Source organism: Alexandromys fortis, unplaced genomic scaffold, assembly GCF_014885135.2.
Source record: "Alexandromys fortis isolate MF-2015 unplaced genomic scaffold, M_Fortis_MF-2015_v1.1 scaffold_56, whole genome shotgun sequence".
Lineage (NCBI taxonomy): Eukaryota > Metazoa > Chordata > Mammalia > Rodentia > Cricetidae > Alexandromys > Alexandromys fortis.
In genome coordinates this window covers 7,592,149-7,619,174 of record NW_026067935.1, presented here as the reverse complement: position 1 = coordinate 7,619,174, position 27,026 = coordinate 7,592,149, and the positions used below count along the sequence as shown (strand labels likewise).

The window sequence follows — 27,026 nt, the reverse complement described above, 5'->3', positions numbered from 1 at the left end:
TGCAAACCTATCCACGCGAAGCCGGGGAAGCCTCCGAGTTGAACTCACAAAATGGAAGCCGAGCGCTGATTGGCCGCCGCCACTCCCGGACCTTTAATAAAGAAAGGGGAAGGAAAATGATAAATGCAAAAAAGGGGACTCTGTCGCTGGTGCCTGGAGGAAGAAGCATGTGTTCAGGACAATTACTGGGCGCTCCCCTCCAAAAATAAAAACAGAAAGGAAAAAAGAGAGAAAAAAAGCTATCTTCCACGTCCAGGCGAGGGCTGTATCCTCCCAGGAATGTGAAGGCTAATGTGGTTCCAAATCTTGGTTTCCCCTCCCCAGTACTGCTCCAGGAAGGGAGGGGGTGTGCGGGCCGAAGAGGAAGCGGGTTCGGAGATACCTCGATTGCAACTCGTTTGGGGTCGACGTCTGCGTCCCCAGGCTCCTAGTATTCAAACACACAATCGCCCCCCTCCAAACCCAGCCCTTTCGCCGAGTCTCCACGCGCCCACCTCCGGTCTGGGCAGTTTGGAAACAGTTTGGGAGGCCCCAGGGGCGCACGCCGTGAAGTGCCCAGTAGCTGGAAGGGTAGCCCCAGCCGCGGGAGGTAGAAGGCCGAAGAGACCCCCCTATCCCCCGCCAGCCAAGCCCCCCACCTCAGTCCCAGCAGAATAAATAAATTAAAAGGCCTTCCCCCCGGGGAGGGGGGGGAGGCAGTGTGGGAGCGCGCGAGTGAGGGGTGGGGGGCCGCTGGGGCCCGGGGCTTTGGCGGCGCAGCTGCCGCCGCCGGGAGAGTGCCTGGGGAAGCGGCGAGGAAGGCGAGGGGAGGAGGAAGAGGAGGAGGAGGAGGAAGAGGAGGAGGGTGAGCGCTCGGGTCGGGCTCCTTAGCGGTGTATTGTGGGATGTGCGGCTACTGGGAGCCGAGCCTCCGCCGCCAGCCGCCTCCCGGGCAGCAGCAGGAGCAGCAGCGGCAGCAGCAGCGGCGGCAGCGGCAGCAAGGGCAGCGACAGCCCGGGGCCCGGCAGCCGCTAAGGCGGCGTCCCCCCCATCCCGGCCCCCGGTCCGGCCGCCCCGGCCTCGGCTCCCGCGGGGGACACCATGTACTGGCTGGCGGCGCAGGGAGGCCGGCGCCCGGCGGGGATGTAAGCACGGCTGGGGAGGGAGAGAGGCCGAGGCTAGAACAGCCGGGCGGCCCGAGCCCCCGGCCCCCGCCCCGACGGGCGACGCCAGGCCTGCCGCGCGCCCCGAGCCCGAGCCGGGCCGAGCGCCACGCCGGGCGGCCGGCAGCACCATGGGCCGGAGCCCGCGTCCTCCGTGCGCCCCGGACCGCGCCAGCCCGCAGCGGGGGCCCCGGGCAGCCCCTCGCTGGCAGCCGGAGACGGTGGCCGAGCGGGCGGGCGCGTAAATCCTCCGGAAAGGGTTTATTCTCTCGCTCCATTCTTATTTTTTTCGGGGGGGGGGGCAGCCAGACAAGCTTTCGGGGCGCGCTGGTAAGGTGGGAGGGGGTGGGGGCCAGCCGAATGGATTCTTTGGCGAATGTGTAGAAGCGGCGGAGAGGACAACAACTTGCTGGTTTTCAGGTTGGGTTAACGGCATGGAGAACAGTCACCCCCACCACCACCACCAGCAGCCCCCGCCGCAGCCCGGCCCTTCGGGCGAGAGGAGGAACCACCATTGGAGAAGTTACAAGTTGATGATTGACCCGGCTCTGAAAAAGGGGCACCATAAACTGTACCGCTACGATGGGCAGCATTTCAGCCTGGCGGTGAGTAGCCGACGCGCCTTCCCGCCACCCCCACCCCATCCCCGGTGGAGCCCCCAGACAGAGGCGAACGGAGGGGGACCCCCTCTCCCAGCCACCTGGCCAACTGTCAGCCAGGGCTCCCCCCTCAGCTTGGAGTGGGACTGGTGCCTGGAGACAGGGGCAGGGGGGGGTCTGCCCCTGCCCCTGGGGAGGGTGCCAGCCTTCCTACTGAGCCCCCTATCCCTGTCCACAGATGTCCAGCAACCGCCCGGTGGAAATCGTGGAAGATCCCCGGGTGGTCGGAATCTGGACCAAAACCAAGGAGCTGGAGCTGTCGGTGCCCAAATTCAAGGTAGGACCCCTCCTCTCTGTCTTATGGTCCCTCCCCCCTTCTCCGAGTTCGAAAATAACGCCAGTCCTGACCAAGCCCAGCCGGATTCTGAGTTCCCGCCGTCCAGGGTTGGCAAGTTTTGGCGGGGAGGGGGGAGAGTGGTGTCCCCTCCCGGCCACTGTAAACAAAATAACACTCGGAGAAACTGTAACGAGGGCGCTGATACAGCGTCCTGCCGGCGGAGCTGGGGGCTCTGTCTCTACCTGGGTCCTTGTGCACCCAGGGGCCTGGCTCAGGGACCCGCCCCCTTTCCCATTCCTTTGGCTTTAAAAGGGGCTACTTCCTAGACTAGGGGGTCGTTCCGGAACCAGCAGTAAGGACAGGAGGCCAGAATAGGGGGTGGGGAAAGAGAAACTGTTTCTTTTTCCCCTTTCCTTTCGAACCCAGAGGACTTCCAGGTTCCAAACGATTTAATCCTCCGCTTCTCAGGCCCGCCCGCATGCTTTTTTTTTTCTTTTTCAAAAAAAATTTAATTTTTTTCACCCTTTATTGTTTTTAACTGCTGGGCAAGTGAGGAGTGCTGTGTTTTTCTTTGGTTTTAATGTTTTCCAAACTCCCTTCCCCCGCGGCCCCTGCCAGATCGATGAATTCTACGTGGGCCCTGTGCCTCCAAAGCAGGTGACATTTGCCAAGCTGAATGACAACATCCGTGAAAACTTCCTAAGGGACATGTGCAAAAAGTATGGGGAGGTGGAGGAGGTGGAGATTTTGTATAATCCGAAGACCAAGAAACACCTGGGTATTGCCAAGGTGGTCTTTGCCACGGTCAGGGGCGCCAAGGAGGCCGTCCAACACTTACATAGCACGTCTGTCATGGGCAACATTATCCACGTGGAGCTGGACACCAAAGGTTAGTAGAGGCCTGTTGGCCGTCGGTGGGGGAGGAGCTGGAAGGCCACCTGTCAGCCTGACCTCCCTTCAGAGTTAGGAGAACCCTCTACTGTCACCTCTTCCTTGGGACCCCCCCCCATCACCTTATTTATTTTTCGTCCCCTCCGGATGGCAGAGTCACATGGAACCAAATGTGTTGTCTGTTGCTAGGAGACAGGCTATAATTTACCAAATGTGCCAGTCCTTGGCCACTGCACCCTTAGGGACCACCCAGAGATTTCCCCACCTATGACACCCCTGTGGGCCCCTCTCTGAGCCCCAGTGGCCTGGGTTTAGACAGTCCCTAGTGTTAATGCCTGTATTAGGGGAGAAGGAAGCATTTGTTTACTTGTAGGAGGCAGAGGAAGGACTTAAATTCAGAAGTCATTCCTTAAGGATCTAGGGTGCCATGCCCCCCCCCAACCCCTACCGGTGCCCCTTCCCTGAACCAATCTGAGCCCTGAAGTGTTTCATTGATAATGTTCTGATAGCACTGATAGTGGATCTTGGGGGCGGGCTGCTCTGGGTGCTCTAGGGTTGACACTCGTCTTCCCTCCTCTCTCTTAAAGAGACAGCAGCACCTTGGTCTGCTCTACCCGGCCTGGAAGCCACACCTCCTAACTCCAGGGCTGCTGACTCCTTCCCTCAGTCCTGGCTGGAGACTCAGAGGGCATTCCCCCTAAGTCTGCCTGTGTCCTTTTTGAGGGATTCCTACCAATCTGAAGGAAAGAGCAGGGTACCCTGGAACCAGGGAGTCCCTAGTTCCACAGCCAGCTGTCGCACTGTTAAAGGCCAGAGTTTGGGAGTGGGGGTGGCACCCTGGTGAACCCTGCCTAAGGGGATTTAGGTCCAGCTCCAGGGGTATTGTGAGCTCTAGGTTTAGGAATATCTGAGCACACCAAAGGCAGGAGAGGAAAACTTACTCTGTCTCTTTTTTGCTTTTAATGATGGCTACATGTTGAGTACATCTTAATTGACTCCTGTGCTGGGTGCAGGGAGTGCTGGGAGTTCTGAGTGAATCTGGGGAGCCCGGGCCTGGCCATGTGTCATAAGCTTTCCTGGAGACATGTCATGTCAAAAGCTTTCCTGCTCTTTTCCCTAGTTCCTCACTCTAGTAAAGCTGGTGTGTGTGTGTGTGTGTGTGTGTAACAGACTTTCAAATCTACTACGTGTTCTTATAATAAGCTGAAGTCTAATTTCCCCCAAGACTGAAGCATGGAGTCTCCCTCCCCATCACCTGCCCACATCTTAAAAGAGCAGCTAAGTCCTACCACAATTTCATTTCTGAAAAAAAAAAAAAAAAAAAAAAACGAAAAAAAAGCAAGAAAACACCAACCCTTAGATACTACCACCTAAGTTTGAGATTGTCTTTCAGGAAAGAGTCCAGTAAAGAGTAGGTCGCTCAAGGAATGTACCTCCTTTGCATATGTAAGCAGCCGCTTCTTAGGCTCTATAAATACCAATGATCTGGGGCCTGGTTGGTAGAAATCTCTCTCTCTCTCTCTCTCTCTGGTGATGGGTAGAGCGTTAGACTTGGGGCTCACTGGGACCATGTGGGCCCTCTTGGGGTTTGAGCTAGAGCACCACAGGTCACTTCACAGTAATCTGTGTGTTTGGCTGACTGTACTGGTCTTCGGGCCCCAGATAGTTAACAATCACCTCTGTGTCACCTGACTTCCTCTGTCCTTGCTACAAGCCGGGACAACTAAGTGTGAAAGAAGGATTGTGGGGAGATGGGGGTAATAATGGCTCCTTGGAACCGGGGTCCAGGTAATGAGAAGGACTTTGCACTCAGGATGATGTTTTCTTTGGGTTTGGGGGAGTCTCTGCCCAACAAGGTGCTAACCTTAGAGTCTCAGGATCAGAAAAATCAGTTTTTTGGCTTTGCTGGACAGATGAGAATCTTAAATGAGGTGCAGTGGATAGGAACCTAATCAGGGGACATGCAGTATCCCCAGGCTTGTGGTCTCAGGCACAAGGGATCCGTGAAGATGCTAATAAGCAAGTTGGAATCCCCATGGGTGTGTCTCCTGCTGGAGCCTCCATGGATACCCTCTCCCCTGCCTGTTACAGGGGAGACTCGCATGCGCTTCTATGAACTGTTGGTTACCGGCCGGTACACCCCCCAGACCCTCCCAGTGGGTGAGCTGGATGCTATTTCTCCAATTGTGAATGAGACCCTGCAGGTAGGTTGATCCCCTGTTGCTCTCTGGCTCAGAGGCCTGACCACACCTGCTGTAGGTTTAGAGCTGGTCTAAAAGCCCTGTTTTCCCAAGATCCGCTACAGTATGTCTCCCCTGGGATTGATCCCTGTAGCTGTCAGTCCACACGGAGTCCCTCCTCCTCCTCCACTTTCCACTTATGCCGGATTCCCACAGACCTGGGGCTGCTTTTCCATATGAATGTCAAAACATTACTGTGTTTGGGTCTTAGTGTCTGGTGTCTGGCCTTCCCTGTACTCCTGTCTGCAAGAAGCAGAGTTCAGAACCTCTTGCAGAACACACTGCCTCCCTATCAGCCCCCTGCCTACCAAGACAAGGTGCTAACCTTAGAGTCTCAGGATCAGAAAAATCAGTTTTTTGGCTTTGCTGGACAGATGAGAATCTTAAATGAGGTGCAGTGGATAGGAACCTAATCAGGGGACATGCAGTATCCCCAGGCTTGTGGTCTCAGGCACAAGGGATCCGTGAAGATGCTAATAAGCAAGTGCTTGACCAATTCTAGTCAACCACAGTTTCAAACTTGCCCCATCTCCCCTCAGAGGGTTATTAAAGTGTTCACCTGCTGATCAGGAGGCACTTGTCCTAAGTCACACTGTTTACATCTCTAGAATTTGTAAGGACCACAGTTCTTGGGCACATCTGTCTCAGTGCCCTCTAATGTCAGATAGCCTGAGGTGGGAAGGGAAAGGCAGCCTTTCGGAGATGTCAGGGTCTTCTCTTTCTGCCTCGGGCATTAGGGAAAGTTCTCCAAGTGTCCAGCTAGGGATAGAGAAAAGCTAAGCGCTTCCCCACACTCTTCCCTTGGCTGGAAAGTTCCCAAGCTCCCAGCAGGCAGAGTTGTAGAGGGAGACACTGCGCTCCCTTGTACAGATCTACCTCCTTCCACTCCTGTGATTGCTTTCTCTTCCTAGTTATCAGATGCTCTGAAGCGCCTCAAGGATGGCAGCCTGTCTGCCGGCTGTGGCTCTGGCTCCTCTTCCGTCACCCCCAATAGCGGAGGGACCCCCTTCTCCCAGGACACAGCTTACTCTAGCTGCCGTCTGGACACACCCAACTCCTACGGACAAGGCACCCCGCTCACGCCTCGCCTGGGTACCCCTTTCTCCCAAGATTCCAGCTATTCCAGTCGTCAGCCCACACCCTCCTACCTCTTCAGCCAGGACCCCACGGCCACCTTCAAGGCTCGGCGGCACGAGAGCAAGTTCACCGACGCCTACAACCGCCGCCATGAGCATCATTATGTCCACAATTCTGCTGTGGCTGCAGTGGCTGGAGCCACGGCTACTTTCCGAGGCTCCTCAGACCTTTCCTTTGGCGGCAGTGGAGGCAGCAGTGGCCCTCCCTTCAAGACCCAATCACAGGATTCGGCCACGTTTGCCCACACTCCACCTCCTGCCCAAGCAGCCCCTGCTTCTGGATTCAAGTCGGCTTTCTCTCCATATCAGACTCCAGCACCCCCATTTCCCCCACCCCCTGAGGAGCCCACTGCCACAGCAGCCTTTGGGACCCGTGACAGCGGGGAGTTCCGGAGGGCACCCGCACCCCCACCCCTGCCACCTTCTGAACCTCCAGCCAAGGAGAAGCCAGGCACACCTCCTGGTCCCCCACCCCCTGACAACAGCATGGGGCTGGGCGGCAGGCCTACCTTTGGCTGGAGTCCTGAGCCCTGTGACAGCCCAGGCACGCCCACTCTGGAGTCTCCAACGGGACCAGAGAAGCCCCACGACAGCCTGGACTCCCGCATTGAGATGCTGCTGAAGGAGCAGCGCACCAAGCTGCCCTTCCTACGTGAGCAAGACTCAGACACTGAGCTCCAGATGGAGGGCAGCCCCATCTCCTCCTCCTCGTCCCAGCTCTCCCCACTCACCCACTTTGGCACTAACTCGCAGCCTGGCTTCCGTGGTCCCTCCCCGCCCTCCTCGCCCCCCTCCAGCACAGGTCTGGAGGATATCAGCCCAACACCACTGCCTGACTCTGATGAGGATGACGACCTGGGCCTGGGCCTGGGGCCTCGGCCTCCACCTGAGCCGGGCCCCCCAGACCCTATGGGTCTTTCAGGCCAGACAGCTGAGGTGGCTTTGGACCTGGCAGGAGACAGGACCCCTACCTCAGAGAGGATGGATGAGGTATGTCTGGGATTGATTTTGTCTCTCTGTTCCACACCCCCCCCTCGCTTGACATTTCACTAGCTGAGACACAGGAGCAATGGGACGAGGTGACAGTTGTGCTGTCTTCACTGGAGGTAGAGTCCAGGCTTCTCCACTTGGGCTAAGTTCTGATTTTGAGTTTGAGTGGAGTCCAGACCCAAGCTAGTTTGGACCGTGGTCATAGTTCCGGATCATTTTCTCTGTTAGTGGCTTAGGAATGATCAGTCCTGTCGCTCAGGCATATTGGAGGCTGGCCCACAAGTGCTCCCCATAGGTGAAGAAGCATGCTGGCCGCGCAGTTGGCTTCCTTTTCCCTCCACGAGCTTCAGCCCTCCAGAGGGGAGACTTCAGGTTAGCTTTGGAGGGGAAGATATGTCAATCAGGCAAATTTTTACCCGCCCCTGCTTTGCTTCACTCCATCTCATCGTTCAAATGTCCACTCTCGGAAGTTGCGAAGCTGGGAGGAAGATGGCGGTGGGGCTCTCCAGGTTTCTGGGGGAGAGGAGGGTTTTGTCATCCTCCTGGGTTCCTCTCAATCCTCATCCTGGATCAGGCGTCACTGAACCCAGCAGACATGAACAAGTAGAAGCTCAGCTACAGCCCCAGTGCTCCTGTGGACACAGAGATGAGGTTCTCGCTTCCCTAGCCCTTGCATAAACCCCTCTGGCTGCCTGGGAAGGAACAGAGAACTTGGGCTGTCTGGAGAGGAGGTGGGGCTGCAGGTGGCTGAGACTCCTGGGAGCCTGCAAGCAGTTCTGGGGAAGTGGTTTCTGGCTTCAAGGGTCAAGGCAGAGGGGGTTGACAGGTGTACTAGAACTAGCTAGGCTGTGAGCCCTCCCCCATCTCTTCTAGGCTGCCTAGGTTTGGCGGATGTTTATTATACCAGCCACCTGGTCCAGGGCTGAGACGCTCAGAGTAGCTGGAGGGCACGGGCCTCTCCCCCGTATGCCCTCACTCCCTGGACATGAGAGGAAACTAAGGCTGGGAGGGCTGGAGTCTGGGGCGCTCCAGGACAGAAGCCTAGGGATGCTTCCAAGTAGGGTTGAGCACCACGTCGGCCCTTGGGCGCCCCCTGCTGGCAACCTGGAGAGCAGTACTTAGGCGCTGTATCTGGTAGTGTGTAGTGCCTGTGTAAGATAAAGAAGAGCTCTGCCCACACAAGACTGAGATAGGGAGCTGCGGCATGGAGGGGACCGGTGGGGAGGGACGGGATAGGCAGCGGCTGGTGATTAAAAGCACAAAGTTTCAGCCCCAGAGCCTGAGCTGCCTTGTCACATGGGCTATGTGACCTAGAGGAAGGCATTTTCTTCTAGTTTCAGTTTTATCGTCTGTTGAGTGGGTCAGTAAGAGCCCTGTCTCACCATCTCCATGGAAACACTGCGTTGCCTGGGAAGCCCAAGCGTCCTTCACCTAGACCTACAGGAACTGCCGCCAGCTGGTTCCTCCTCCCCGCTATGCCCAGGGAGGAGGGGAGGGCAGAGCCAGAGCTTGCTTGGTGCGCCTGTGATTGGCTGACTGGAGCAGCCTGGGTTAACCCTCTGTGTGCTGCTCCATAGCGCTAGGAGCTGTCCAGAGCTGGCATCAGGGCATCCTTTCTCTTCTTGCTGAGCTTGCCTGGTCCTCCCTCACGTGGGTGTCTGAGAGTGAGCAAGTGTGTAGACGTGGTGTGTACAGGGCAGATGAGAGGCTGATACTCTTTCCCCCACCAACGTCCCCTGAGACCCCCAACACCATGTGGTGTGACCTCTGACCTCAAAGCAGCCTTCCAGAGTGCTTGCTGTCTGTCGAGCCTTGTTTTCTTACGTTTAGCCCCAGGTAGGGACTGAGCCACAGAAAGAGTCTTGGTGTGGGACCATAGCGCCTTCCCTCCAGCTCCTAGTTCCAGAGGAGCTCAGTGCCTCTCTCCGGTTCCCAGACTCTGACTCTAATGCCTCAAAGTAAAGAGCCCTCCCCATTGTGGGTTTGGGTTGTTTGGTTGGTTGGTTTTGGCCCAGGTTGTCCTTGACTTCTCCCCCTCCCACCTCCTCACTTCCTAATTTTTTCGGGACAGGTGTCTGGAGCTTGGCCCAGCCCTGGTTCTCCCTGTTGGTTGTGGCTCTCTGGGCGGCTTCCTCGTCTGTCAAAAGCGACCCACATGGAGCCTCACTGGTGAGGTTTTCCTGCAGTTAAGGAAGGAGACCGTTCGTATCTGCAGCCCAGACCCTTGCTAAAAGCTCGGGAGACCTAAGTGAAAGGAATGATGAGAAAACACTGGAAAGGCTCAGTGGGAGCTCTAGGGCTGTGGGGCCCTTACCCAGCATGCTCGAGGGTCTGGGCTCAGTCCCTAGCACTTCAAAACAATCCCCCGTGAGTCCTTAAGGCTGCTACCCTCGCCACCCAGGCAGCACTCGGCACTCACACAGATGTCATATTTGCACAAGGCCCTGCTGGCCTCAGTGAGGACCACTGGCTGGCCCAGCCCAGCCAGATCGGGGAGCCACTTCCTGTTTGAAATCCCAGCTGTGTCTCTTATTGGTTGTGTGGTCTCAGGGAAGTTACTTGAACCTTTCCTGTGTCCCAATTTCCTCACTAGTAAAAGTGGTGATAACAAACTCACTTTGCAGAGTTGTTCTAAGAACTACCTCATGTATGTAAATTTCCCTGGCCCGTGGGAAATGTTCTACCAGTGTTGACTCTTTCCTGTGTTGTCGAGTCCCCCTGCCATCCGTGCGTTGTCATGTCGTGCCCCCTCTTCTCCATGGTGCACTATTGTTCCGGTTACACTTCAGCTCCACGTTTACAAGTTCTGCTCTGTACAGAACAAGACTGGGGTCTGTCTGTCACGTTCATGTTCTCAGCGTCTACAACAGAGCCTAGCACACGGGTGCTGAACAAGTGGTGGTTGAATTGACGGCTGTTTGATGCCCCTTGTACCAAAGGGGAACGTAGGATCTGGGCTGGTTGATGGGTTTGCACATGGCCCATTCTGCCGCTGGGAATCTCCAGTACCGACCGATCCCATGTCTCCAACTTCCTGGTGCTCAGAAAGTGCTTATGAACCTGTGGTACCCTCACTGCTCTCTTCCAGGGCCAGCAGTCCTCAGGAGAGGACATGGAAATCTCAGATGACGAGATGCCCTCGGCCCCCATCACCAGCGCTGACTGCCCCAAGCCCATGGTGGTGACCCCAGGGGCAGGGGCTGTGGCAGCTCCCAATGTGCTGGCTCCAAACCTGCCCCTGCCCCCACCCCCTGGTTTTCCTCCATTACCCCCACCACCTCCACCCCCACCCCCACAGCCTGGCTTTCCCATGCCCCCACCTTTGCCTCCTCCACCACCCCCACCCCCACCATCCCATCCTGCGGTGGCAGTGCCCCCACCACCTTTGCCAGCCCCACCCGGCGTCCCACCCCCACCCATCCTGCCACCACTGCCACCCTTCCCACCAGGACTGTTTCCTGTGATGCAGGTGGACATGAGCCATGTGCTGGGTGGCCAGTGGGGTGGCATGCCCATGTCCTTCCAGATGCAGACACAGATGCTCAGCCGGCTCATGACAGGCCAGGGTGCTTGTCCCTACCCCCCCTTCATGGCTGCTGCAGCTGCCGCTGCTTCAGCTGGACTGCAGTTTGTAAACTTGCCCCCCTACCGGAGTCCGTTCTCCCTGAGCAACAGTGGCCCAGGCCGTGGGCAACACTGGCCGCCCCTGCCCAAGTTCGACCCCTCCGTGCCACCACCAGGCTATGTACCACGTCAGGAGGACCCGCACAAGGCCACGGTAGACGGGGTCCTGCTGGTAGTTCTCAAGGAGCTCAAGGCTATCATGAAGCGCGATCTCAACCGCAAGATGGTGGAAGTGGTGGCCTTCCGGGCCTTCGATGAATGGTGGGACAAGAAGGAGCGGATGGCCAAGGTATGTGGGCTGCTGGGCAGGGAGCATCCTAGAGTGACAAGAGACATGTGGAGACCTCCCTTTCTCCCCACATGTGTTACTGGCTGTGGGCTGCCTCTGTCCCAGCATGAGACCCCTTTAAACAGTGCACCTTACTGAACAGCCTGGACCCATGGCCTCTGGCTGTGCGCAGCTCTGTCCCTTTAAATAGAGGAGACAGCTGAAAGCACCCATGAGTTGTGCAGGTCCTCATTTGCCCGAGCGGAGTTTTAGAAGCTCAGTGGCTTCCTGCCCAGGGGCTGCCAGCTCAGGTGGCCCCACAGCCTAGGCCTTCTCGCCTTCCCTCTTTCTTCTCAGGTCTTTGGCACAAAGTCTGACCTTGTGGAGACTTTTCCTTTTTTTTTTTTAAATTAGTTTATTTTACACCTGCTTTTTCTTTTTCCTTGGAGGGCGTATCTATCCAGACTCTCAGAAGCCATCCCTAGCTGCCTTACCTCTACTTCAGAAAGTTTTCTTTTCTTGAGTTCTTTTTCTTTAAGAGGCGGAATCTCAGCCTGTCTTCCAGGCTTAAGGGTGTTTCTGCTTCTTAGGCCCTTTAACTGCAGTGACAGACAAGTAGCTGGGAGTGCTGGCGCACACCTTTAATCCCAGCACTCGGAGGCAGAGGCTGGCGGATCTCTGTGAGTTCAAGGCCAGCCTCTGGCCTACTGAGCCTAGCAGAGTTCCAGGACAGCCAGGGCTACACAGAGAAACCCTGTCTGAATAAAACATAAAAAGAAATAATAAGAACGCTGCTGCTGATAAGGAAAACCGTAGCTCTGGTTCTCTCTGCTCCTCACCCCAGCCCAGAAGGAAGCAGACTCTCTCCCATTTTGCTCTCCCTCCCTACACTGCACTCTAGGGACCGCTTGTGTGTCTGGGAACTTGCTCTCTCACAACTGCTTCTCGTCCTTATGAGAGGGTAATAAACTAGAAAGAACCACCTGCCACACGGTTCTTTATAGTTGACTTGCATTGTGTTGGCCCCCTGGGATGAGTGATGGTCACAGTAAGTAAAGCTGTCATCAGTAGCTTGGTGTCCGTGCCCTGAGGACAGCTCGTTTGGTTCTGCGCAGTTCCACACCATCCCTTTACAGCCGGTGTCTCCGCCTTGAGTGGCCACCTGTGGGTGAACAGCAAAGGAACATCTGTGCAGACATGCTCTGGACTTTTGCTTCCTTTTTGTTTTTTGAGACAGTTTCACTATGTTGCCTTGGCTGTCTGGGAGTTGCTCTGTAGCCCAAGCTAGTCTCCAACTCAGACCCACCCACCTCTTGAGTCCTGACTTTAAAGGCCTTGCCTTCACAAATTTGTCGAGAGACTTTATTTATTTATTTATTTTGGTTTTTCGAGACAGGGTTTCTATTGTAGCTTTGGAGCCTGTCCTAGAACTATTCTCTTGGAGACCAGGCTAGCCTCAAACTCACGAAGATCCTCCTGCCTCTGCCTCCCAAGTGCTGGGATTAAAGGCGTGCGCCACCACCGCCTGGATGAGGCTTATATTTATTAAAGCTGAATCTGGTTTAGGTTTAAATCAGATACTTATTAGGTGGTGCACACCTTTAATGCCAGCACTCAGGAGGCAAAAGAAGGTGGAACTCTAGAGTTAAAGGCCAGCTTGGGCTACAGAGTAAATTCCAAAACAGACAGCTTGGGCTACATAGATACACCCTATTTCAAAAAAACAAACAACCTGGGCGGTGGGTGGTGGCACACACCTTTAATCCCAGCACTTGGGAGGAGGAGGCAGGAGAATCTCTGTGGGTTCCAGGCCAGCCTGGTCTACAAGAGCTAGTTACAGAGTTCTGGGAGAGGCTCCAAAGCTATAGAAAAACCCTGTCTCAACAAACAAAACAAAACCCAACAATAACCAAAACAAAACAGTAAAACCCACCAGAGACTCTAACCCAGGTTCCCTATGTAACAGAAAATGATTGTGAATGTAGAATCTTCCTGCTTCTACCTCTGGGTGTTGGGATTACAAGTATGCCCCACCATGCTCAGTTTAGCAGATGCTGAGAGGGGAGCCCAAGGCTTCATGCTTGCTAGGCAAGCAGTCTTCCCAGCTGAGCTACATCCCCAGCTCTGAATAAATCCTTCACGCTGTTGACAGGACCTGAGCCAGATGAGAAGCGCACCTGTAACCCTAGCATGTGGGAGGTGGGGCCAAGATTATCAGGCGTTTAAGGCCAACCTTAGCTCCATGCTATCCTGTAAAACAACAAAAGCAGCGGTTAGAGCGATGTCTCAACAGTTCAAAGCCCTGGCTGCTCTTATAGAGAGTTTAGTTCCCAGCACCTACATGGTGGGTCAGAACTAATCTGTAAATTCAGTCCCAGGGGATCCAGCTCACTCTTCTGGGCACCAGACAGACATGAAGACAAAGCACCCTTGCACATAAAATAAAAATAAACTGTTAATAGAAACTATGTAACAAGATTAAAGAAAAAAATAGAAAAAAAAATTATGTAACAAATTCAAAAGGTCAGTTACCTTGGGTCTGCTTTTGTGTTTTACCTTTATTGTATCTTATCATACTTTATTTTGAGATAGGGTCTCATGTAAGCCAGGTTATCCTTAAAACTTACTGTGAAGCTAAACATTGTGGGCTTTAAATGCTCCCGTCTCCCAAGTGGTAAGGCCACCACCCCCAGCTCTTCCTGGTCACCAGTGTTGTTTGTTTGTCGGTGCGGGTGTTTGCCTGCATGCATGGAAGTGACGTCAGTGCCTGCCTGATGTCCACAGAGGATGGCATTGGACGCCCTGGACCTAGAGTTACAGATGGTTTGAGTTCCATTCCATGCTGTGAATGGAACCCAGGTCCTCGGCTTGGACAGCAGTGCTCTTAACAAACTGTAGAGCCATCTTTCCTGCCCCCCTCTTTTTATAGCACTTGCTCAAGAAATAAAATTGGTTCCAACTAATTTCTAATATCTTTTTTTAAAATTTATTTATTATGTATACAACATTCTGCCTTGATGTATGCCCGCATGCCAGAGAAGGGTGCCAGATCTCAGTACAGATGGTTGTGAGCCACCATGTGGTTGCTGGGAATTGAACTCAGGCCCTCTGGAAGAACAGTCAGTGCTCTTAACCTCTGAGCCATCTCTCTAGCCCTAATTTCTAATTTCTGAATGGGAATCCCTAACACTCCATCCCTTCTCTTACGGGGCTATCAAGTCTGCCCTTCAACACTGTGGGCTGTTTGTAACATGCTGGACCCACACGGCACAGGAAATAAGACATTGTAAAGGTTCCTTGAGTGTGGACCTTGGTCCGTGAGATAGTGGTGCAGACACACAACACGCAACACATGCAGAGACTGCTATTCTATAACTTCATCTGTAAGTAGTGTGTTGCTAGTGAGGCCTTAATGGAGGGGCCGCGCAGGGCTCTGGACCCCCAGGAAGGGAGTGTGGGGTGGTCAGGTGTGTGGGAAGAACATGTACTGCCTGCAGAGGGTGGGAGCAATGCCTCTGATTGTGGTCACTGTTCCCTTCTCTCCCATCCTAGGCCTCACTGACCCCCGTGAAGTCGGGTGAACACAAGGACGAGGACAGGCCAAAGCCCAAAGACCGAATCGCCTCATGTCTGCTGGAGTCATGGGGCAAGGGTGAGGGCCTGGGTTACGAGGGCCTCGGCCTTGGCATTGGCCTCCGTGGTGCCATTCGCCTGCCCTCCTTCAAGGTCAAGAGGAAGGAGCCACCAGATACAGCCTCCTCTGGTGACCAGAAGCGGCTGCGGCCCTCAACATCCGTGGATGAGGAAGATGAAGGTTTGTGCTTCTCCGCTGCTGGCTGGCTATTCCCCTTCTTCCCATCTCCATGTCTCAGCTCTGACTCCTGCTGTTCCCACAGAGTCAGAACGGGAGCGTGATCGAGACATGACCGATGCTCCCTGTGAGCTCACCAAGCGGGACCCCAAAAGCGTGGGTGTGCGACGCCGACCAGCACGGCCACTGGAACTGGACAGTGGTGGGGAAGAGGATGAGAAAGAGTCCTTGTCCGTGTCCTCGTCGTCGTCAGCGTCTTCATCCTCGGGATCTTCCTCCACCTCGCCCTCATCTTCAGCCTCAGACAAGGAGGAGGAGGAGCGAGAAAGCACAGAGGAGGAAGAGGATGAAGCAGAGGAGGAGGAAGGCCCTAGGAGCCACATATCCTCACCCTCATCCTCATCCTCATCCACCTCTGATAAGGTCTGGATCAGGGAGGCTCCCGGGTGTTGGGAGGGGGCACACGGACCTTCAGCTCACCTGCGTCTCTCTGGCCCTGCACCTCAGGATGATGATGACGACAGTGACGACCAGACTGATTCTGATGACGATGGCCAAGACACAGTCCTGTCAGAGGCGAGTGAGGACAGTGGAGACTCTGAGGAAGGTGAGCAGGAAGTAGGCAGCTCTGAGTTCCCGGTGTTAGTGGCTTTTTAAGAGGTGTGTTCATTAGAGCAAAAGAGCACATACCTCTTGTGTTAGGATCCTAGCTGCATCAAATGGCAGAAAGGACGAGGCCGTAGACCAGAACATAGATGAGTGGGGTTTAAGGCTGGCTTGGGCAGGGGTAGGAAGGAAGCGGGTGGCATCTGACTGTGACGGTGGAAGCGCTTTGGAGGTGGTGGTCGCCACACCGCGAGTGAACACACTGAGCGGTGGTGGGATTCTTCACTTGCAAATAAACAATCTAACATTAATTTCACCTTGCTCTTTTTATATTGAGTGAGGGCTGTGTTCAGAGGGCATCCTGTCCAGAGGCCTGTGGGGAAATACCTGGCATAGGGCAAGGGCACCACGGGCCATGTAATAACCCTCCCAACCCATGTCCCCCATCCAGAGGAGACAGAGAGCATCGCCGCTTCCAAGGTCGCAGCTGAGTCGTCATCGTCCAGCGAAAGTTCTGAGTCTTCTGAGTTTGAGTCCAGTTCTGAATCGTCGTCTTCATCTTCATCCTCGGAGGATGAAGAGGAAATGACTGTACCTGGTGAGGAAGAGGAAGAGGAGGAAAAGAAAGAGACCGCGATGGCTACAGCTGTGGTAGTGGCGTTGGCCGATGAGAGCATGGCTCCAGCAGGTGGCCAGGACTTTGAGCAGGAGAGGGCAGAAGGACCTCTGGGGCCAGGAGCCCCCTTGGGGGAGTCCTTGGGCACAGAAGAGGAACTGGACATTGAGGCTGAGGACGAAGTCCTTGAGATGCAGGCTTCTGTGCTGGAAGAGCCTCCCCTGCCCGTGGGTGCCCAGGAGCTGGACGGGAGCAGAGAGCCCCCAGAAGAGCCAATCCCAGACACACAGGAGGACATGTTGCTATCTCCAGAGCTCCCTGTCAGTGAGACAGAAGCCCAGCCGCCGTCACCCCCTGAACGTGGTCCAGGTAATCCTGCAGCCTCCTGGGTGGGAGTTGGGTGGAGTATGGGGCAGGAAGCTGGGTAGTGTCGGGTGGGGTATGGGGCAGGAAGCTGGGTAGTGTCTTTGCCAATGGAACCAAACCAGATCCTCTGCAAGGGCCTCAGCAGATTCCTGGGGCACTGCTGGGCTCACTGTTCAATGACAAGATTCCGGCCAAGCCTTTAATCCCCAGCACTCAGGAGGTGGAGGCAGACGGAGCTCTGTGAACCAGAGACCAGCCTGGCCTACAGAGCGAGTTCCAGGACAGCCAGAACTATATAGTGAAACCCTGTCTTGAAACCCACCCTCCCCCCAAAAAAAACTTCCCCAAAGGTTATTTCTCAGCCTGTGTGTCTCCGAGGTGCCCTCCCCCCATACATACATTCAGTGGGGACCCATGGTCGGTTTAGCCTTGGGGTGCTAGGTCAGGTGAGGGCACGGTGGGTTCTGTAGCCTCCACCACCTTGACAGAGTGGGGCAAAGCATGTGTCGGGTTCACTGCCAGGGCCTTGGTATGAGCAGTGCCTGCAGGGGCAGAGATGCTCTTCACTCGAGCTGCTGGACACAGCCTTGCCTCTGCTCCTGGGAACCAGTACTGCTGCTAATTATAATTCCCGTTAACATTTCAGAATATTTAACTTAGCCGCACGTGGTTAGTATGAAATCCAGGAGATCGGACTGTAGTGTTTGTTTAATGTATGTCCTTTTACTGAGTCCAGACCACAAGTCTGAAGAGTAAGTCAATATGACGGTTCTTTTGGTCCCTGGTACTGTTTAGGTCGTTGTCAATACAGCCGTAGATCAGATGGATGAAGCCATCTGTCTTCCTGAAGCACCTGTTCTAGGTCAGGGTGACAGGTGACAACAAATTCCTAGAAAACTTTAGATCCCAAGAGAGTAGAGATAAATGCCAGGGGACTCTATGAAGACTAATGGGGATGGCAGAGACGAGACCTGAATTTTGTTCCTCCACAGAGTGAGTTTTCTTGGGCCATAGGAACAAGGTAGTGTCTGTTTTTTTTTGCAGTGCTGGGGTCCAGACCCAGGACCTCATACATGCCAGGCCAGTACTCTACCACTAAACTGCACTCTAGACACAAGAGCATAGTTCCAAAGGCATGGGGAAAGCTGGCATCGTTCATGCTGGCACTGGGCTGGTTCCCGGGGTGCCTCGGTTAACTGTGTAATGTCTATGTGGCATGCATTGTAGGGCAGTAGGAGCACAAGGCTCTGAGAGATGTCTGTGTCAAATAACAACACCTGGTTTCTGCCTTCCTCTCTGCAGAGGAAGACCTGGGAGTGGAGCCCCAGCCGCCGCCGCCTCCGATGCTCACCTTGCCCTTGCAGCCGCCATTGCCGCCTCCTCGGTTGCTCCGGCCACCCAGCCCACCACCTGAGCCCGAAACCCCAGAGCCCCCCAAACCTCCTGTTCCCCTGGAACCTCCCCCCGAGGACCAGCCTCCACGTACTCCAGGTCTCTGTGGCACTCTGGCCAAGTCACAGAGCACAGAGACAGTGCCAGCCACCCCGGGCGGGGAGCCCCCACTGTCAGGGGGCAGCAGTGGTCTGTCACTGAGCTCCCCACAGGTGCCTGGCAGCCCCTTCTCCTATCCATCCCCATCCCCTGGCTTGAGCAGTGGGGGCCTTCCACGGACACCTGGCCGGGACTTCACCTTCACACCCACTTTTCCTGAGCCCAGTGGCCCCTTGCTTCTACCTGTCTGTCCCCTCCCAGCTGGGCGACGAGACGAGCGCTCTGGCCCCCTGACCTCCCCAGTGCTCCTGGAGACTGGCCTCCCTCTCCCGCTTCCCCTCCCTCTGCCCTTGCCTCTGGCATTGTCTGTCCCTGTCCTAAGGGCCCCACCTCGGCCACCTACCCAGCTGCCTCCCCTGCTGCCTGCTTCCCTAGCTCCGTGCCCACCCCCTATCAAGAGGAAGCCAGGCCGGCCCCGGCGATCCCCACCATCTATGTTGTCCTTGGATGGACCTTTGGTCCGGCCACCACCAGGGCCTGCCCTTGGGAGGGACCTTCTGCTCCTGTCAAGCCAGCCACAGGCCCCCATCTTCCCCAGTGCACATGACCCTCGGGCCGTGACTTTGGACTTCCGGAACACAGGGGTCCCAGTGCCCCCACCACCCCTCCCACCCCAGCCCCCTCCACCCCCACCTCCACCACCTGTTGAACCCACCAAGCTGCCCTTCAAGGAGCTGGACAACCAGTGGCCCTCTGAGGCCATTCCCCCAGGACCTCGCCGCGATGAGGTCACTGAGGAGTATACGGACCTGGCCAAGGTGCGAGGACCGTGGCGACGTCCACCTAAGAAGCGCCACGAAGACCTGGCCCTATCAGCTTCACCCGAGCCTTCACCACCCCAGCCTCTCTTCCGGCCCCGCTCAGAGTTTGAAGAGATGACCATCCTGTATGACATCTGGAACGGTGGCATAGACGAGGAGGACATCCGCTTCCTGTGCGTCACCTACGAGCGCCTGCTGCAGCAGGACAACGGCATGGACTGGCTGAATGACACGCTCTGGGTCTACCATCCCTATATCCTGCTAGCCGTGGGGGCCACATCCTTCAGGAGCAGAAGTACTTGTAGGTGTATCGCCCTGTCTAGCAGTCACAGTATTGGGGAGGCGGTAGTAGTGATTGTCACCTTCTCAGGCGGTGATCATGCCAGGCCTGTGTCACTTGAGAGGTAACGGCTGGTCTTGGGTCCACACATAGGTTGAGGATCTTAGAACATACCAGTAGAGGAGACTGACCAAGACTCCCTCAGCCTTTCTCTGCCTGGCTGGAATTGAATCCCAAATGGCCCAGTGAAATACCGGGTGGGTAGTTGTTTCATTTTTCACAGGAAGAAACCGAGGTTCAGAGAGGCTAAGTGACTTGCCCAAAGTCACACAGCTACCGAGTGACAGGCAGAGCTGAGATTTGAAGGCAACGCTGACTCTAGAGTCCAGCTCTTTGCTATACAGTCCTGAAGCCAATTTGTATGGACCTTTCTGGATCCCCACTGACCACACTGATTCTATCAAGTGCTGTGTCAGGAGCTCTGACAGAATATTCTGATATATTTCACTATTTATAGATTCATCATTACTGCTGTTCTCAGGTGAGAAACAGGTAGAAAGTAGTAACAGCCTCGCCCAGGTCATTCACCTGGGACAGACCCTTAGAGGTGGGTCTGAGGCTGGGGAAGCCCGGAGGAGGTACCTGGAGGGTGATCTCTGAGAATGTCCATGTGGCCCTTGACCCACACCCACCCACCAGCCTCTCGTCAGCAAAGAAAAAGAAACGGGACGATGGCATCCGTGAACACGTGACCGGCTGTGCCCGAAGTGAGGGCTTCTACACCATCGACAAGAAAGACAAGCTGAGATACCTCAACAGCAGCCGTGCCAGCACTGACGAGCCCCCCATGGACACCCAGGTACTGTGAATAGGGCGGAGGTTCAGGGCGGGGCTCCAACAGCATCCTTCCCATCCCACTTGGGCTTCGGGTGGAACAAGGCAGGGCTGAGGAGGTTGAGGATTACCACATCTCGGGTAGACTGGGCTACATAGACAGACTCTGTCTCACAATTCAAAAACCTGTGAGTAGTGGAGAGCCCCACATGATTTTAACCTTGGACACAAAATGCATTTCCAAAAAGCTGGCTTCCCCCCTTTCTGTTCAGTATGTACTTACTGAGCACCTCTGCGTACTAGTCATTGGTTAGGGACGGAGTCAGTGAATAAAAAGAAGGGTTTTTGTTTGTTTGTTTTTTAGTTTTTTGAGACAGGGTTTCTCTGTAGCTTTGGAGCCTGCCCTGGAACTCATTCTGTAGATCAGGCTGGCTTTGAACTCACAGAGACCTGCCTCTGCCTCCGCCTCCTGAGTTCTGGGGTTAAAGGCGTGTGCCACCACTGCCCGGCTCAAAATGAAGTTTTTTTTTTTCCTTATGTTGTGGGATGAGCTTTCAAACGAACATACAAAATCAAAGGCAAATGCCATGGATAAGAGGGAGGTTGGACAGTCCAAGGGTTGGAGAAGGCCGTGTAGATCTGAGGGAAGAGGGAGGAAGCTGTGGACAATGTCAGAAAAGACCACTGAAGATTTCCATAAGGCAGGGAGGGGCTCAATTGTGCGAGAAAGAAAAAGCTTTTCAAGATGCTGATAAGAACCCGGCGACGGTGGTGGCACATGCCCCTGATCCCAGCACTTGGTGGGAAGCAGAGGCAGGCAGATCTCTGTGAGTTCGAGGCCAGCCTGGTCTACAGATTGAGTTCCAGGGCAGCTGTGGCTACACAGAGAACACTGAAGAGATGGGAAGTCAGAGAAGCTCAAAACCAGGAGGTGGGGGCTGGGCTGGGGAGGAGGACATGGCAGTGCCAAACCTGCCCCTTTCTGATTTGTCGCCCCGTCGCGCCAGCAGGGTATGAGCATCCCAGCGCAGCCCCACGCCTCCACCCGGGCAGGCTCAGAGAGGCGTTCGGAGCAACGCCGCCTTCTGTCCTCCTTCACTGGCAGCTGTGACAGTGATCTGCTCAAGTTCAACCAGCTCAAGGTGAGGCTTGCCCTTCCCTGGGACAGCCAAGGCGACGTGAGACCTGGAAGAGCACTCACCCCTCTGTCCTTCCCTCCCTTAGTTTCGGAAGAAAAAGCTCAAATTCTGTAAGAGCCACATTCACGACTGGGGCCTGTTTGCTATGGAGCCCATTGCTGCTGATGAAATGGTTATTGAGTACGTAGGCCAGAACATCCGCCAGGTAGGTGCCGCCCAGGGGACGGGCGGGGGCACGGGCATGGAGCAGGCCCAGGGGACGGGCGGGGGCGCGGGCATGGAGCAGGCCCAGGGGACGGGCGGGGGCACGGGCATGGAGCAGGCCCAGACTTACGGTTTTGTGTGGCCAGGTGATCGCGGACATGCGGGAGAAACGGTATGAGGATGAAGGCATCGGTAGCAGCTACATGTTCAGGGTAGACCACGACACCATCATCGACGCCACCAAGTGCGGCAACTTTGCACGCTTCATTAACCACAGCTGCAATGTAAGTGCCCAGTGAGGGGCTGAGAGGACCCCACCTTCATAATCGGGACCCAGGCTCCTCCTGGGCATGACAGTTATGTGTTTAGTCTCCTTTCCAGGCTCCAGTTGAGCAGAGGTGACAGGGAGGCGGGAGGGGATCAGAGGCCTGGACAAGGGGCTTTCTCCTGGCCTCAGTTGTTGTTTCCATGCGATGGGTGCAGTGGGGATCCTGGGGTCCGAGGTGGGCTGGAGCCTGGTCCAGTGGTGCACACCTCTAAACCCAGCACTTGGGAAGGAAGCAGGTAGATTCTGTTCAGTTAGGGGTCAGCCTGGTCTAGGTAGTGAGTTCTGGGCCAGCCAGGACTACACAAGAGAGACCCAGTCTCATGAGTTGGTAAATTGGTCACCTGGCAAACACAGAGACCCAAGTTCAGTCCCCAGAAGCCACATAAAAAGGTGGTGTGGTGTAATCCCCGAGCATAACTGATTTGGTGAGCTCCAGACTAGTGAGAAGCTACTGCAGCTGCCCAGGTGAGCAGTAATGGGCTAACCATGCCTGCTGGCTTCAGAAGGGGCATAATGGTTAGGGGCCAGAGCCAGCACTGATTGAAGGGGAGGGCTTGGAGAGAAAGGTACAGACAGTTTCAGGTGCCCGTGAACATGATGACCTCTATAGTAACTGTTTATCTCGCTCTCCAAACAAAAGCAGCCACAAGAAATATGCAAATGAAGGTGGCAAGACTCTGCCAATCAAACTTGATATGCAAAGTAGGCAACTAGGGCCTGTAGTATACAGAAATAGCACCTGCCTAGACGCACAGATGTAGGCTTCTCATGCATCACAGCTGATGGGAAATAATTGTGGTCATCTTTAAAGGTTCATTTGTTTGTTTGTTTAGTGTGTATGGGTGCTTCGCTAGCATGTATATGTAGTGAGCTGCAGTGTTCCTGGTACCCTGAGAAACCAGAAGAGGGCGCCAGGTCCCTTGAAACTGGATGGTTTTGAGGCACCATGTTGGGGGAGACAAGAGCCTATTGTAGGACCTCTGCAAGAGTAGTAAATGTTCTTCCCCACTGCCATTTCTCCAGCCCCTCATCAGTTTGGTTTTTTATTTTTATTATTTTTTTGTTTTTTCAAGACAGGGTTTCTCTGTGGTTTTGGAGCCTGTCCTGGAACTAGCTCTTGTAGACCAGGCTAGTCTCGAACTCACAGAGATCCACCTGCCTCTGCATCCTGAGTGCTGGGATTAAAGGCGTGCGCCACCACCACCCGGCTCAGTTTGTTTTTAAATACCAGGCATGGGAGGCGCTGGCTGGAGGGCTGAGCCCAGCCCTGCTCCATTGAGCAGGCGACCCCAGTCATGCTCAGTTGGGTTTGGGATAGCGACATGGGTGAGGACTGGCTAGGGTCCTGGGCCCTGGCTCACCCCATCACCACTTCCCCTGCAGCCCAACTGCTATGCCAAGGTGATCACAGTGGAGTCGCAGAAGAAGATTGTCATCTACTCGAAGCAGCACATCAACGTCAACGAGGAGATCACATACGACTATAAGTTCCCTATCGAGGACGTCAAGATCCCCTGCCTCTGTGGCTCCGAGAACTGCCGGGGGACCCTCAACTAGTCCCCGGGTGCCAAAGGCCAAGGATGTCAGCCGTAGCCCGGGAGGACCCTCGCCCTGGGCCAGGCTCCACCTCCCACCCATTTCAGGTGCTGTCCCTTCCCCCAGCAGCCATGCTAGGGCCTGGCGCCCCCCCCCCAACACTACCCCAGGACCCACCCGCAGCCCCAGCCCCGCAGCGGGAAAGGGCTTCTCTGTCTCACCTGTGTCTTTCCGTTTTCAAGATGCTCTCTGCAGGCTTTCTATCCTCATCTCCCCTGTATCTAGCTTTCTATTCCCCGTCTCTCTCGCTGTCTTCGGCCTCGGCCGTTTTCCGTGAATGCTGCTCTGTTGCGTTGTCTTCTCTTTATTTCTTCTTCCTTGTCCTAAGAAAAGACATTTTTAACCGTTGAAAATGTGAAGGCAGAAACAGAGGAGGAACCCTGTGGGGGCCTGGAGGCCTTGGTGAAACTGTGTGGGCCCAGGGTCCAGGCTGACTCCGGGCCCGGTGCTGCAGGAGGAGGGGGCTGCAGCGGCGGGAACCTCTCAGAACACTACATACCCGAACGGCCCCTCTCTGCCTGTGGGTACAGTGAGCAGACCCCACAGCTTCTCCGGCCTGTTCCCCAGTCTGTCCCTTCCTCTGTGGTTGAGGGTGTCCTTTCCCTGAGGTAGACCCTGGGGGAGCCAAGCTGGTCCCAGACAGGAACTTCCTTTCTGGGTGCTCCCAGCTGCCCTACCACCCCAAATCCTTGGGTTCAATGTTTACTTTCTCATTCGGATGCCAGCAACGATGGAGCCTCCCAGTGCGGTGGGGGCACTGGGAAGGGTGTCTCCACTCTCTGCTGCCTCGACTTTGCCTGGGTGTAGGGGGTGCCAGGGCCCTCAGGGCCCCCCTGCCCTGCCATTACGGGTTGTCTGACCGTACGCATGTGACATTTTTTGTTGTTGATAAGCTTCGCCCCTTTACCCTACGCCACACCCACGTCACCCTGCTGGAGGCCCCCGCCTGGGAGGCCAGAGCGTATTTATTTCTGTAGTGAGCAGTTTCTTTTCCCCCCAGAGAAAGGAAAATGGTCTTGGAATGATTTTAAATCTCAAATCTAAGTCTTAGGCAGCTCCTGTCCCCGCCCTAGCCCCGTCCCCATCCTCTTCAGGACTAATTTCATGGATTTTTTTTTCTCATGTATAAAATCAAAATGAAGGGGAAAAAAATGATTCTTTTTGAAGTTCAGAACCTATTCCTGTAGATAGATAGACTGCCATAACGGACTTTTCTCGGGAACTTTGTTTCTTGTAGAAACGTGGGAAGACTTTTTTTTTTCCTTATTTCTTTGTACTTCCAAAAAAAAAAAAAACAAAAAAGCAAACAACAACAACAAAAAAGACACAAACAGCAAGTCTCCCTTCCCCCAAAGTAGAGCAGGCGTGTAAATACTTCTGGACCGTGACTGTTGTGACCCGGAGTCCTCACCAAGATGAAAGTGCTCCGGGTGGGGCCGACCCCACCCGTGGACCAGGGCGGAGCCTCTGGTATCAGCTTGTGTCAAGCTTCTTACATGTAAATTCTGTACAAAGAATTGTTATTTTTTTTCTTTCTCTCTCTCTGTCGTTGGTGGTTTTGTTGTGTTTTTGTTTTGTTTTTTATTTTTTTTTTTTGAATCCTCCATGGGCCTTCTGTGTTTGAGACTGTGCCCACAGGTCTGATGGTCCAGAAGATCAGTGGCATTAGAGACACAGGGGGTGCCTGGGCACAGCGTTGACCTTCTCTTCCATTTACAGTTTTCTGCATAACTGCAAATGAGAAAAATATTTATTTTTCACAAGAAGAAATGTGTAGTGTGTAGAGATGGCTAATTTGAGTCCCACCTCCCCCAACTGTGGGCGGTTTCCACCTCCTCTCCTTGTAGCCTCCACAGAAGGGTAAGGATGATGACCCCCAGAAGCCAGGGGAGATCTGCGGGTTCAGCCCATCATGGGATCCATGTGTGCTAACCTTGGCTGACTTTTATGATGGGTGAGGTGTTGAGGTTGCCCCCTTGCCCCAACCCCTGACCCCCACCCCCCAGGAATGGTTTGCAATAGTCCTGATGTGTGGGCCCATTTTTCTTTGAACGCTTTTGTTAGCACTGAATAGAGATCTGCTTTTAAAGGGCCAGGGGATTCTGAATTTTTTTTTTTTTGGTCTTTTTTTTCTCCCCCCTCCTACAAAGAAGAGAACCAATAAGTTTTCGGGTTGTCTGCGTATAGACTCTCTGTCATCTGTATGTAACTGTTTTTGGAGAGAAGTGTTTCCGTTGTGGGCGTGTCTTGCTGTAAATACCTGTTCATATTTTTGTGAATTCAATACTATGTACCATTGTATTATAGTAACTTTTATAAAGCGAACCATAAATATACTGACTTTTCTTACAGATTCGCCGTCTCTCTTGCTCTCCCCTCACACCTTCTTCTCCCTGTTGAAAGTGCACCCTGTTTACAAGGAGGGTGGATTGGCCAGGCCTAGGAACTTGAGGGTGTGGTGGGTTTGCTTGCAATTGAGATTGTTTTGCTCTGTAGCCCAAGCTGGCCTAGAATTTGCAGCCCCCCTCTAGCCTCAGCCTCCTGAACGCTGGGGTTGTAATCGGACTGTTAGTTCTCCCCTTGATTTTCAGGCTCAGGGTCCCTGGTTGGGTCTAAATTCTGAGCCTGTCAGTGGGTTCTGAACTGGATCAACTGTTTTTTGTTTTTGTGGTTTTTCTTTTTTTTTCTTTTTTTTTTTTTTAAAGAGAATTCTTTTTCCTGGCTATTTTTCTTAAGAGTTGCTAATGATCTGTAACTAATCAGAAATCAGTGCCATAGGCCTGTTATCCTGTTTACCCCAGCAGAGGATCACAAGTTAAAGGCCTGGGTATAGAGTGAGTTCAAGCCCAGCGTAGGCAATTTAGTGAGAGCCTGCCTCAAGATAAACAGTATAAAAAGGGCCCGGAGGCTGGCACAATGGCTCAGCCGTTAAAGGGACTTGCTGCCCACATGGTGGGAGGAGGGAACTGATTGGTGCACATTGTCCTCTGACCACACGTGTGCTGGGGCCTGATCGGGGAGCCTGGGTGATGGGGTGAATCTCTACAGTGATCTGAGAAGACTCAAACCCAGAGCAAGGCTGGGTATAGTGGCACAAACAGTAATTCCAGCAATTGGGATGCAAGCAGAAGGATGGCCAAGTGTTCTAGACCAGCCTTTGTAAAATCCTGCCGCACTTGACGCAGGGCTAGTGAGATGGCTCAGGATATAACCTCAGGATATAACCTGAGTTTAGTCCTCAAACCTCACAGTGGAAAGGAGAGAGCTGGCTCCTGAGAGTTGCCCTCTGATCTCACGTGTGCTGTGTGGCGTGTGCGTGCATCCACACATGCATGTTGCACACAATAAAGTAAAAATTAAAACCCAAGACAAACCTGGGAGTAGAACCAAGCAACGTGATTCATGCCTGTAATTCCAGTACTGGAAAGTCAGGAAGACTTTGAGTTCAAGGCTACATACTAAGACCCAGTCTGGGGCTGGAGAGATGGCTCAGTGGTTAAGAGCACTGACTGCTCTTCCAGAGGTCCTGAGTTCAATTCCCAGCAACTACATGGTGGCTCACAACCATCTATGATGAGACCCGGCGTCCCCTCCTGGCCTGCGGGCACACATGGAAGGAATGCTGTACACATAATAAATAAATAGATCTTAAAAAAAAAAAAGACCCAGTCTGAAAAACAAAAACAAACCACGCACATGAAAGCAGG

General features: G+C 54.3%; 1 protein-coding gene across 2 annotated transcripts; it reads left to right on the top strand.

Moving 5' to 3' along the window:
• The first annotated feature begins 893 nt into the window (after window positions 1–893).
• Window positions 894–25,670, top strand: Setd1b (SET domain containing 1B, histone lysine methyltransferase). Of its 2 annotated transcripts, none has more exons than XM_050146355.1 (17): window positions 894–1,124; window positions 1,563–1,747; window positions 1,980–2,078; window positions 2,697–2,967; window positions 5,061–5,173; window positions 6,121–7,335; window positions 10,424–11,248; window positions 14,780–15,041; window positions 15,124–15,461; window positions 15,546–15,645; window positions 16,096–16,629; window positions 17,929–19,191; window positions 19,911–20,077; window positions 21,060–21,194; window positions 21,277–21,396; window positions 21,542–21,679; window positions 23,107–25,670. In XM_050146355.1, the coding sequence occupies exons 2-17, from the start codon at window positions 1,577–1,579 to the stop codon at window positions 23,278–23,280; spliced, it is 5,925 nt and encodes a 1,974-aa protein (XP_050002312.1). In that variant the 5' UTR covers window positions 894–1,124; window positions 1,563–1,576; the 3' UTR covers window positions 23,281–25,670. The 2 variants fall into 2 exon arrangements, with proteins under 2 accessions (XP_050002312.1, XP_050002313.1); XM_050146356.1 differs by having other exon boundaries at window positions 895–1,124; window positions 21,063–21,194.
• The last annotated feature ends 1,356 nt before the right edge of the window (window positions 25,671–27,026 follow it).

What these genes read in the sequence shown, in the direction of transcription:
- Setd1b (XM_050146355.1), top strand. Translation starts at nt 1,577, where the DNA reads ATGGAGAACAGTCACCCCCACCACCACCACCAGCAGCCCCCGCCGCAG. An exon ending in AGAAGGAGCGGATGGCCAAG is followed by an intron (nt 11,249 to 14,779) that starts GTATGTGGGCTG and finishes CTCCCATCCTAG; the next exon opens with GCCTCACTGACCCCCGTGAA. An exon ending in CGTGGATGAGGAAGATGAAG is followed by an intron (nt 15,042 to 15,123) that starts GTTTGTGCTTCT and finishes CTGTTCCCACAG; the next exon opens with AGTCAGAACGGGAGCGTGAT.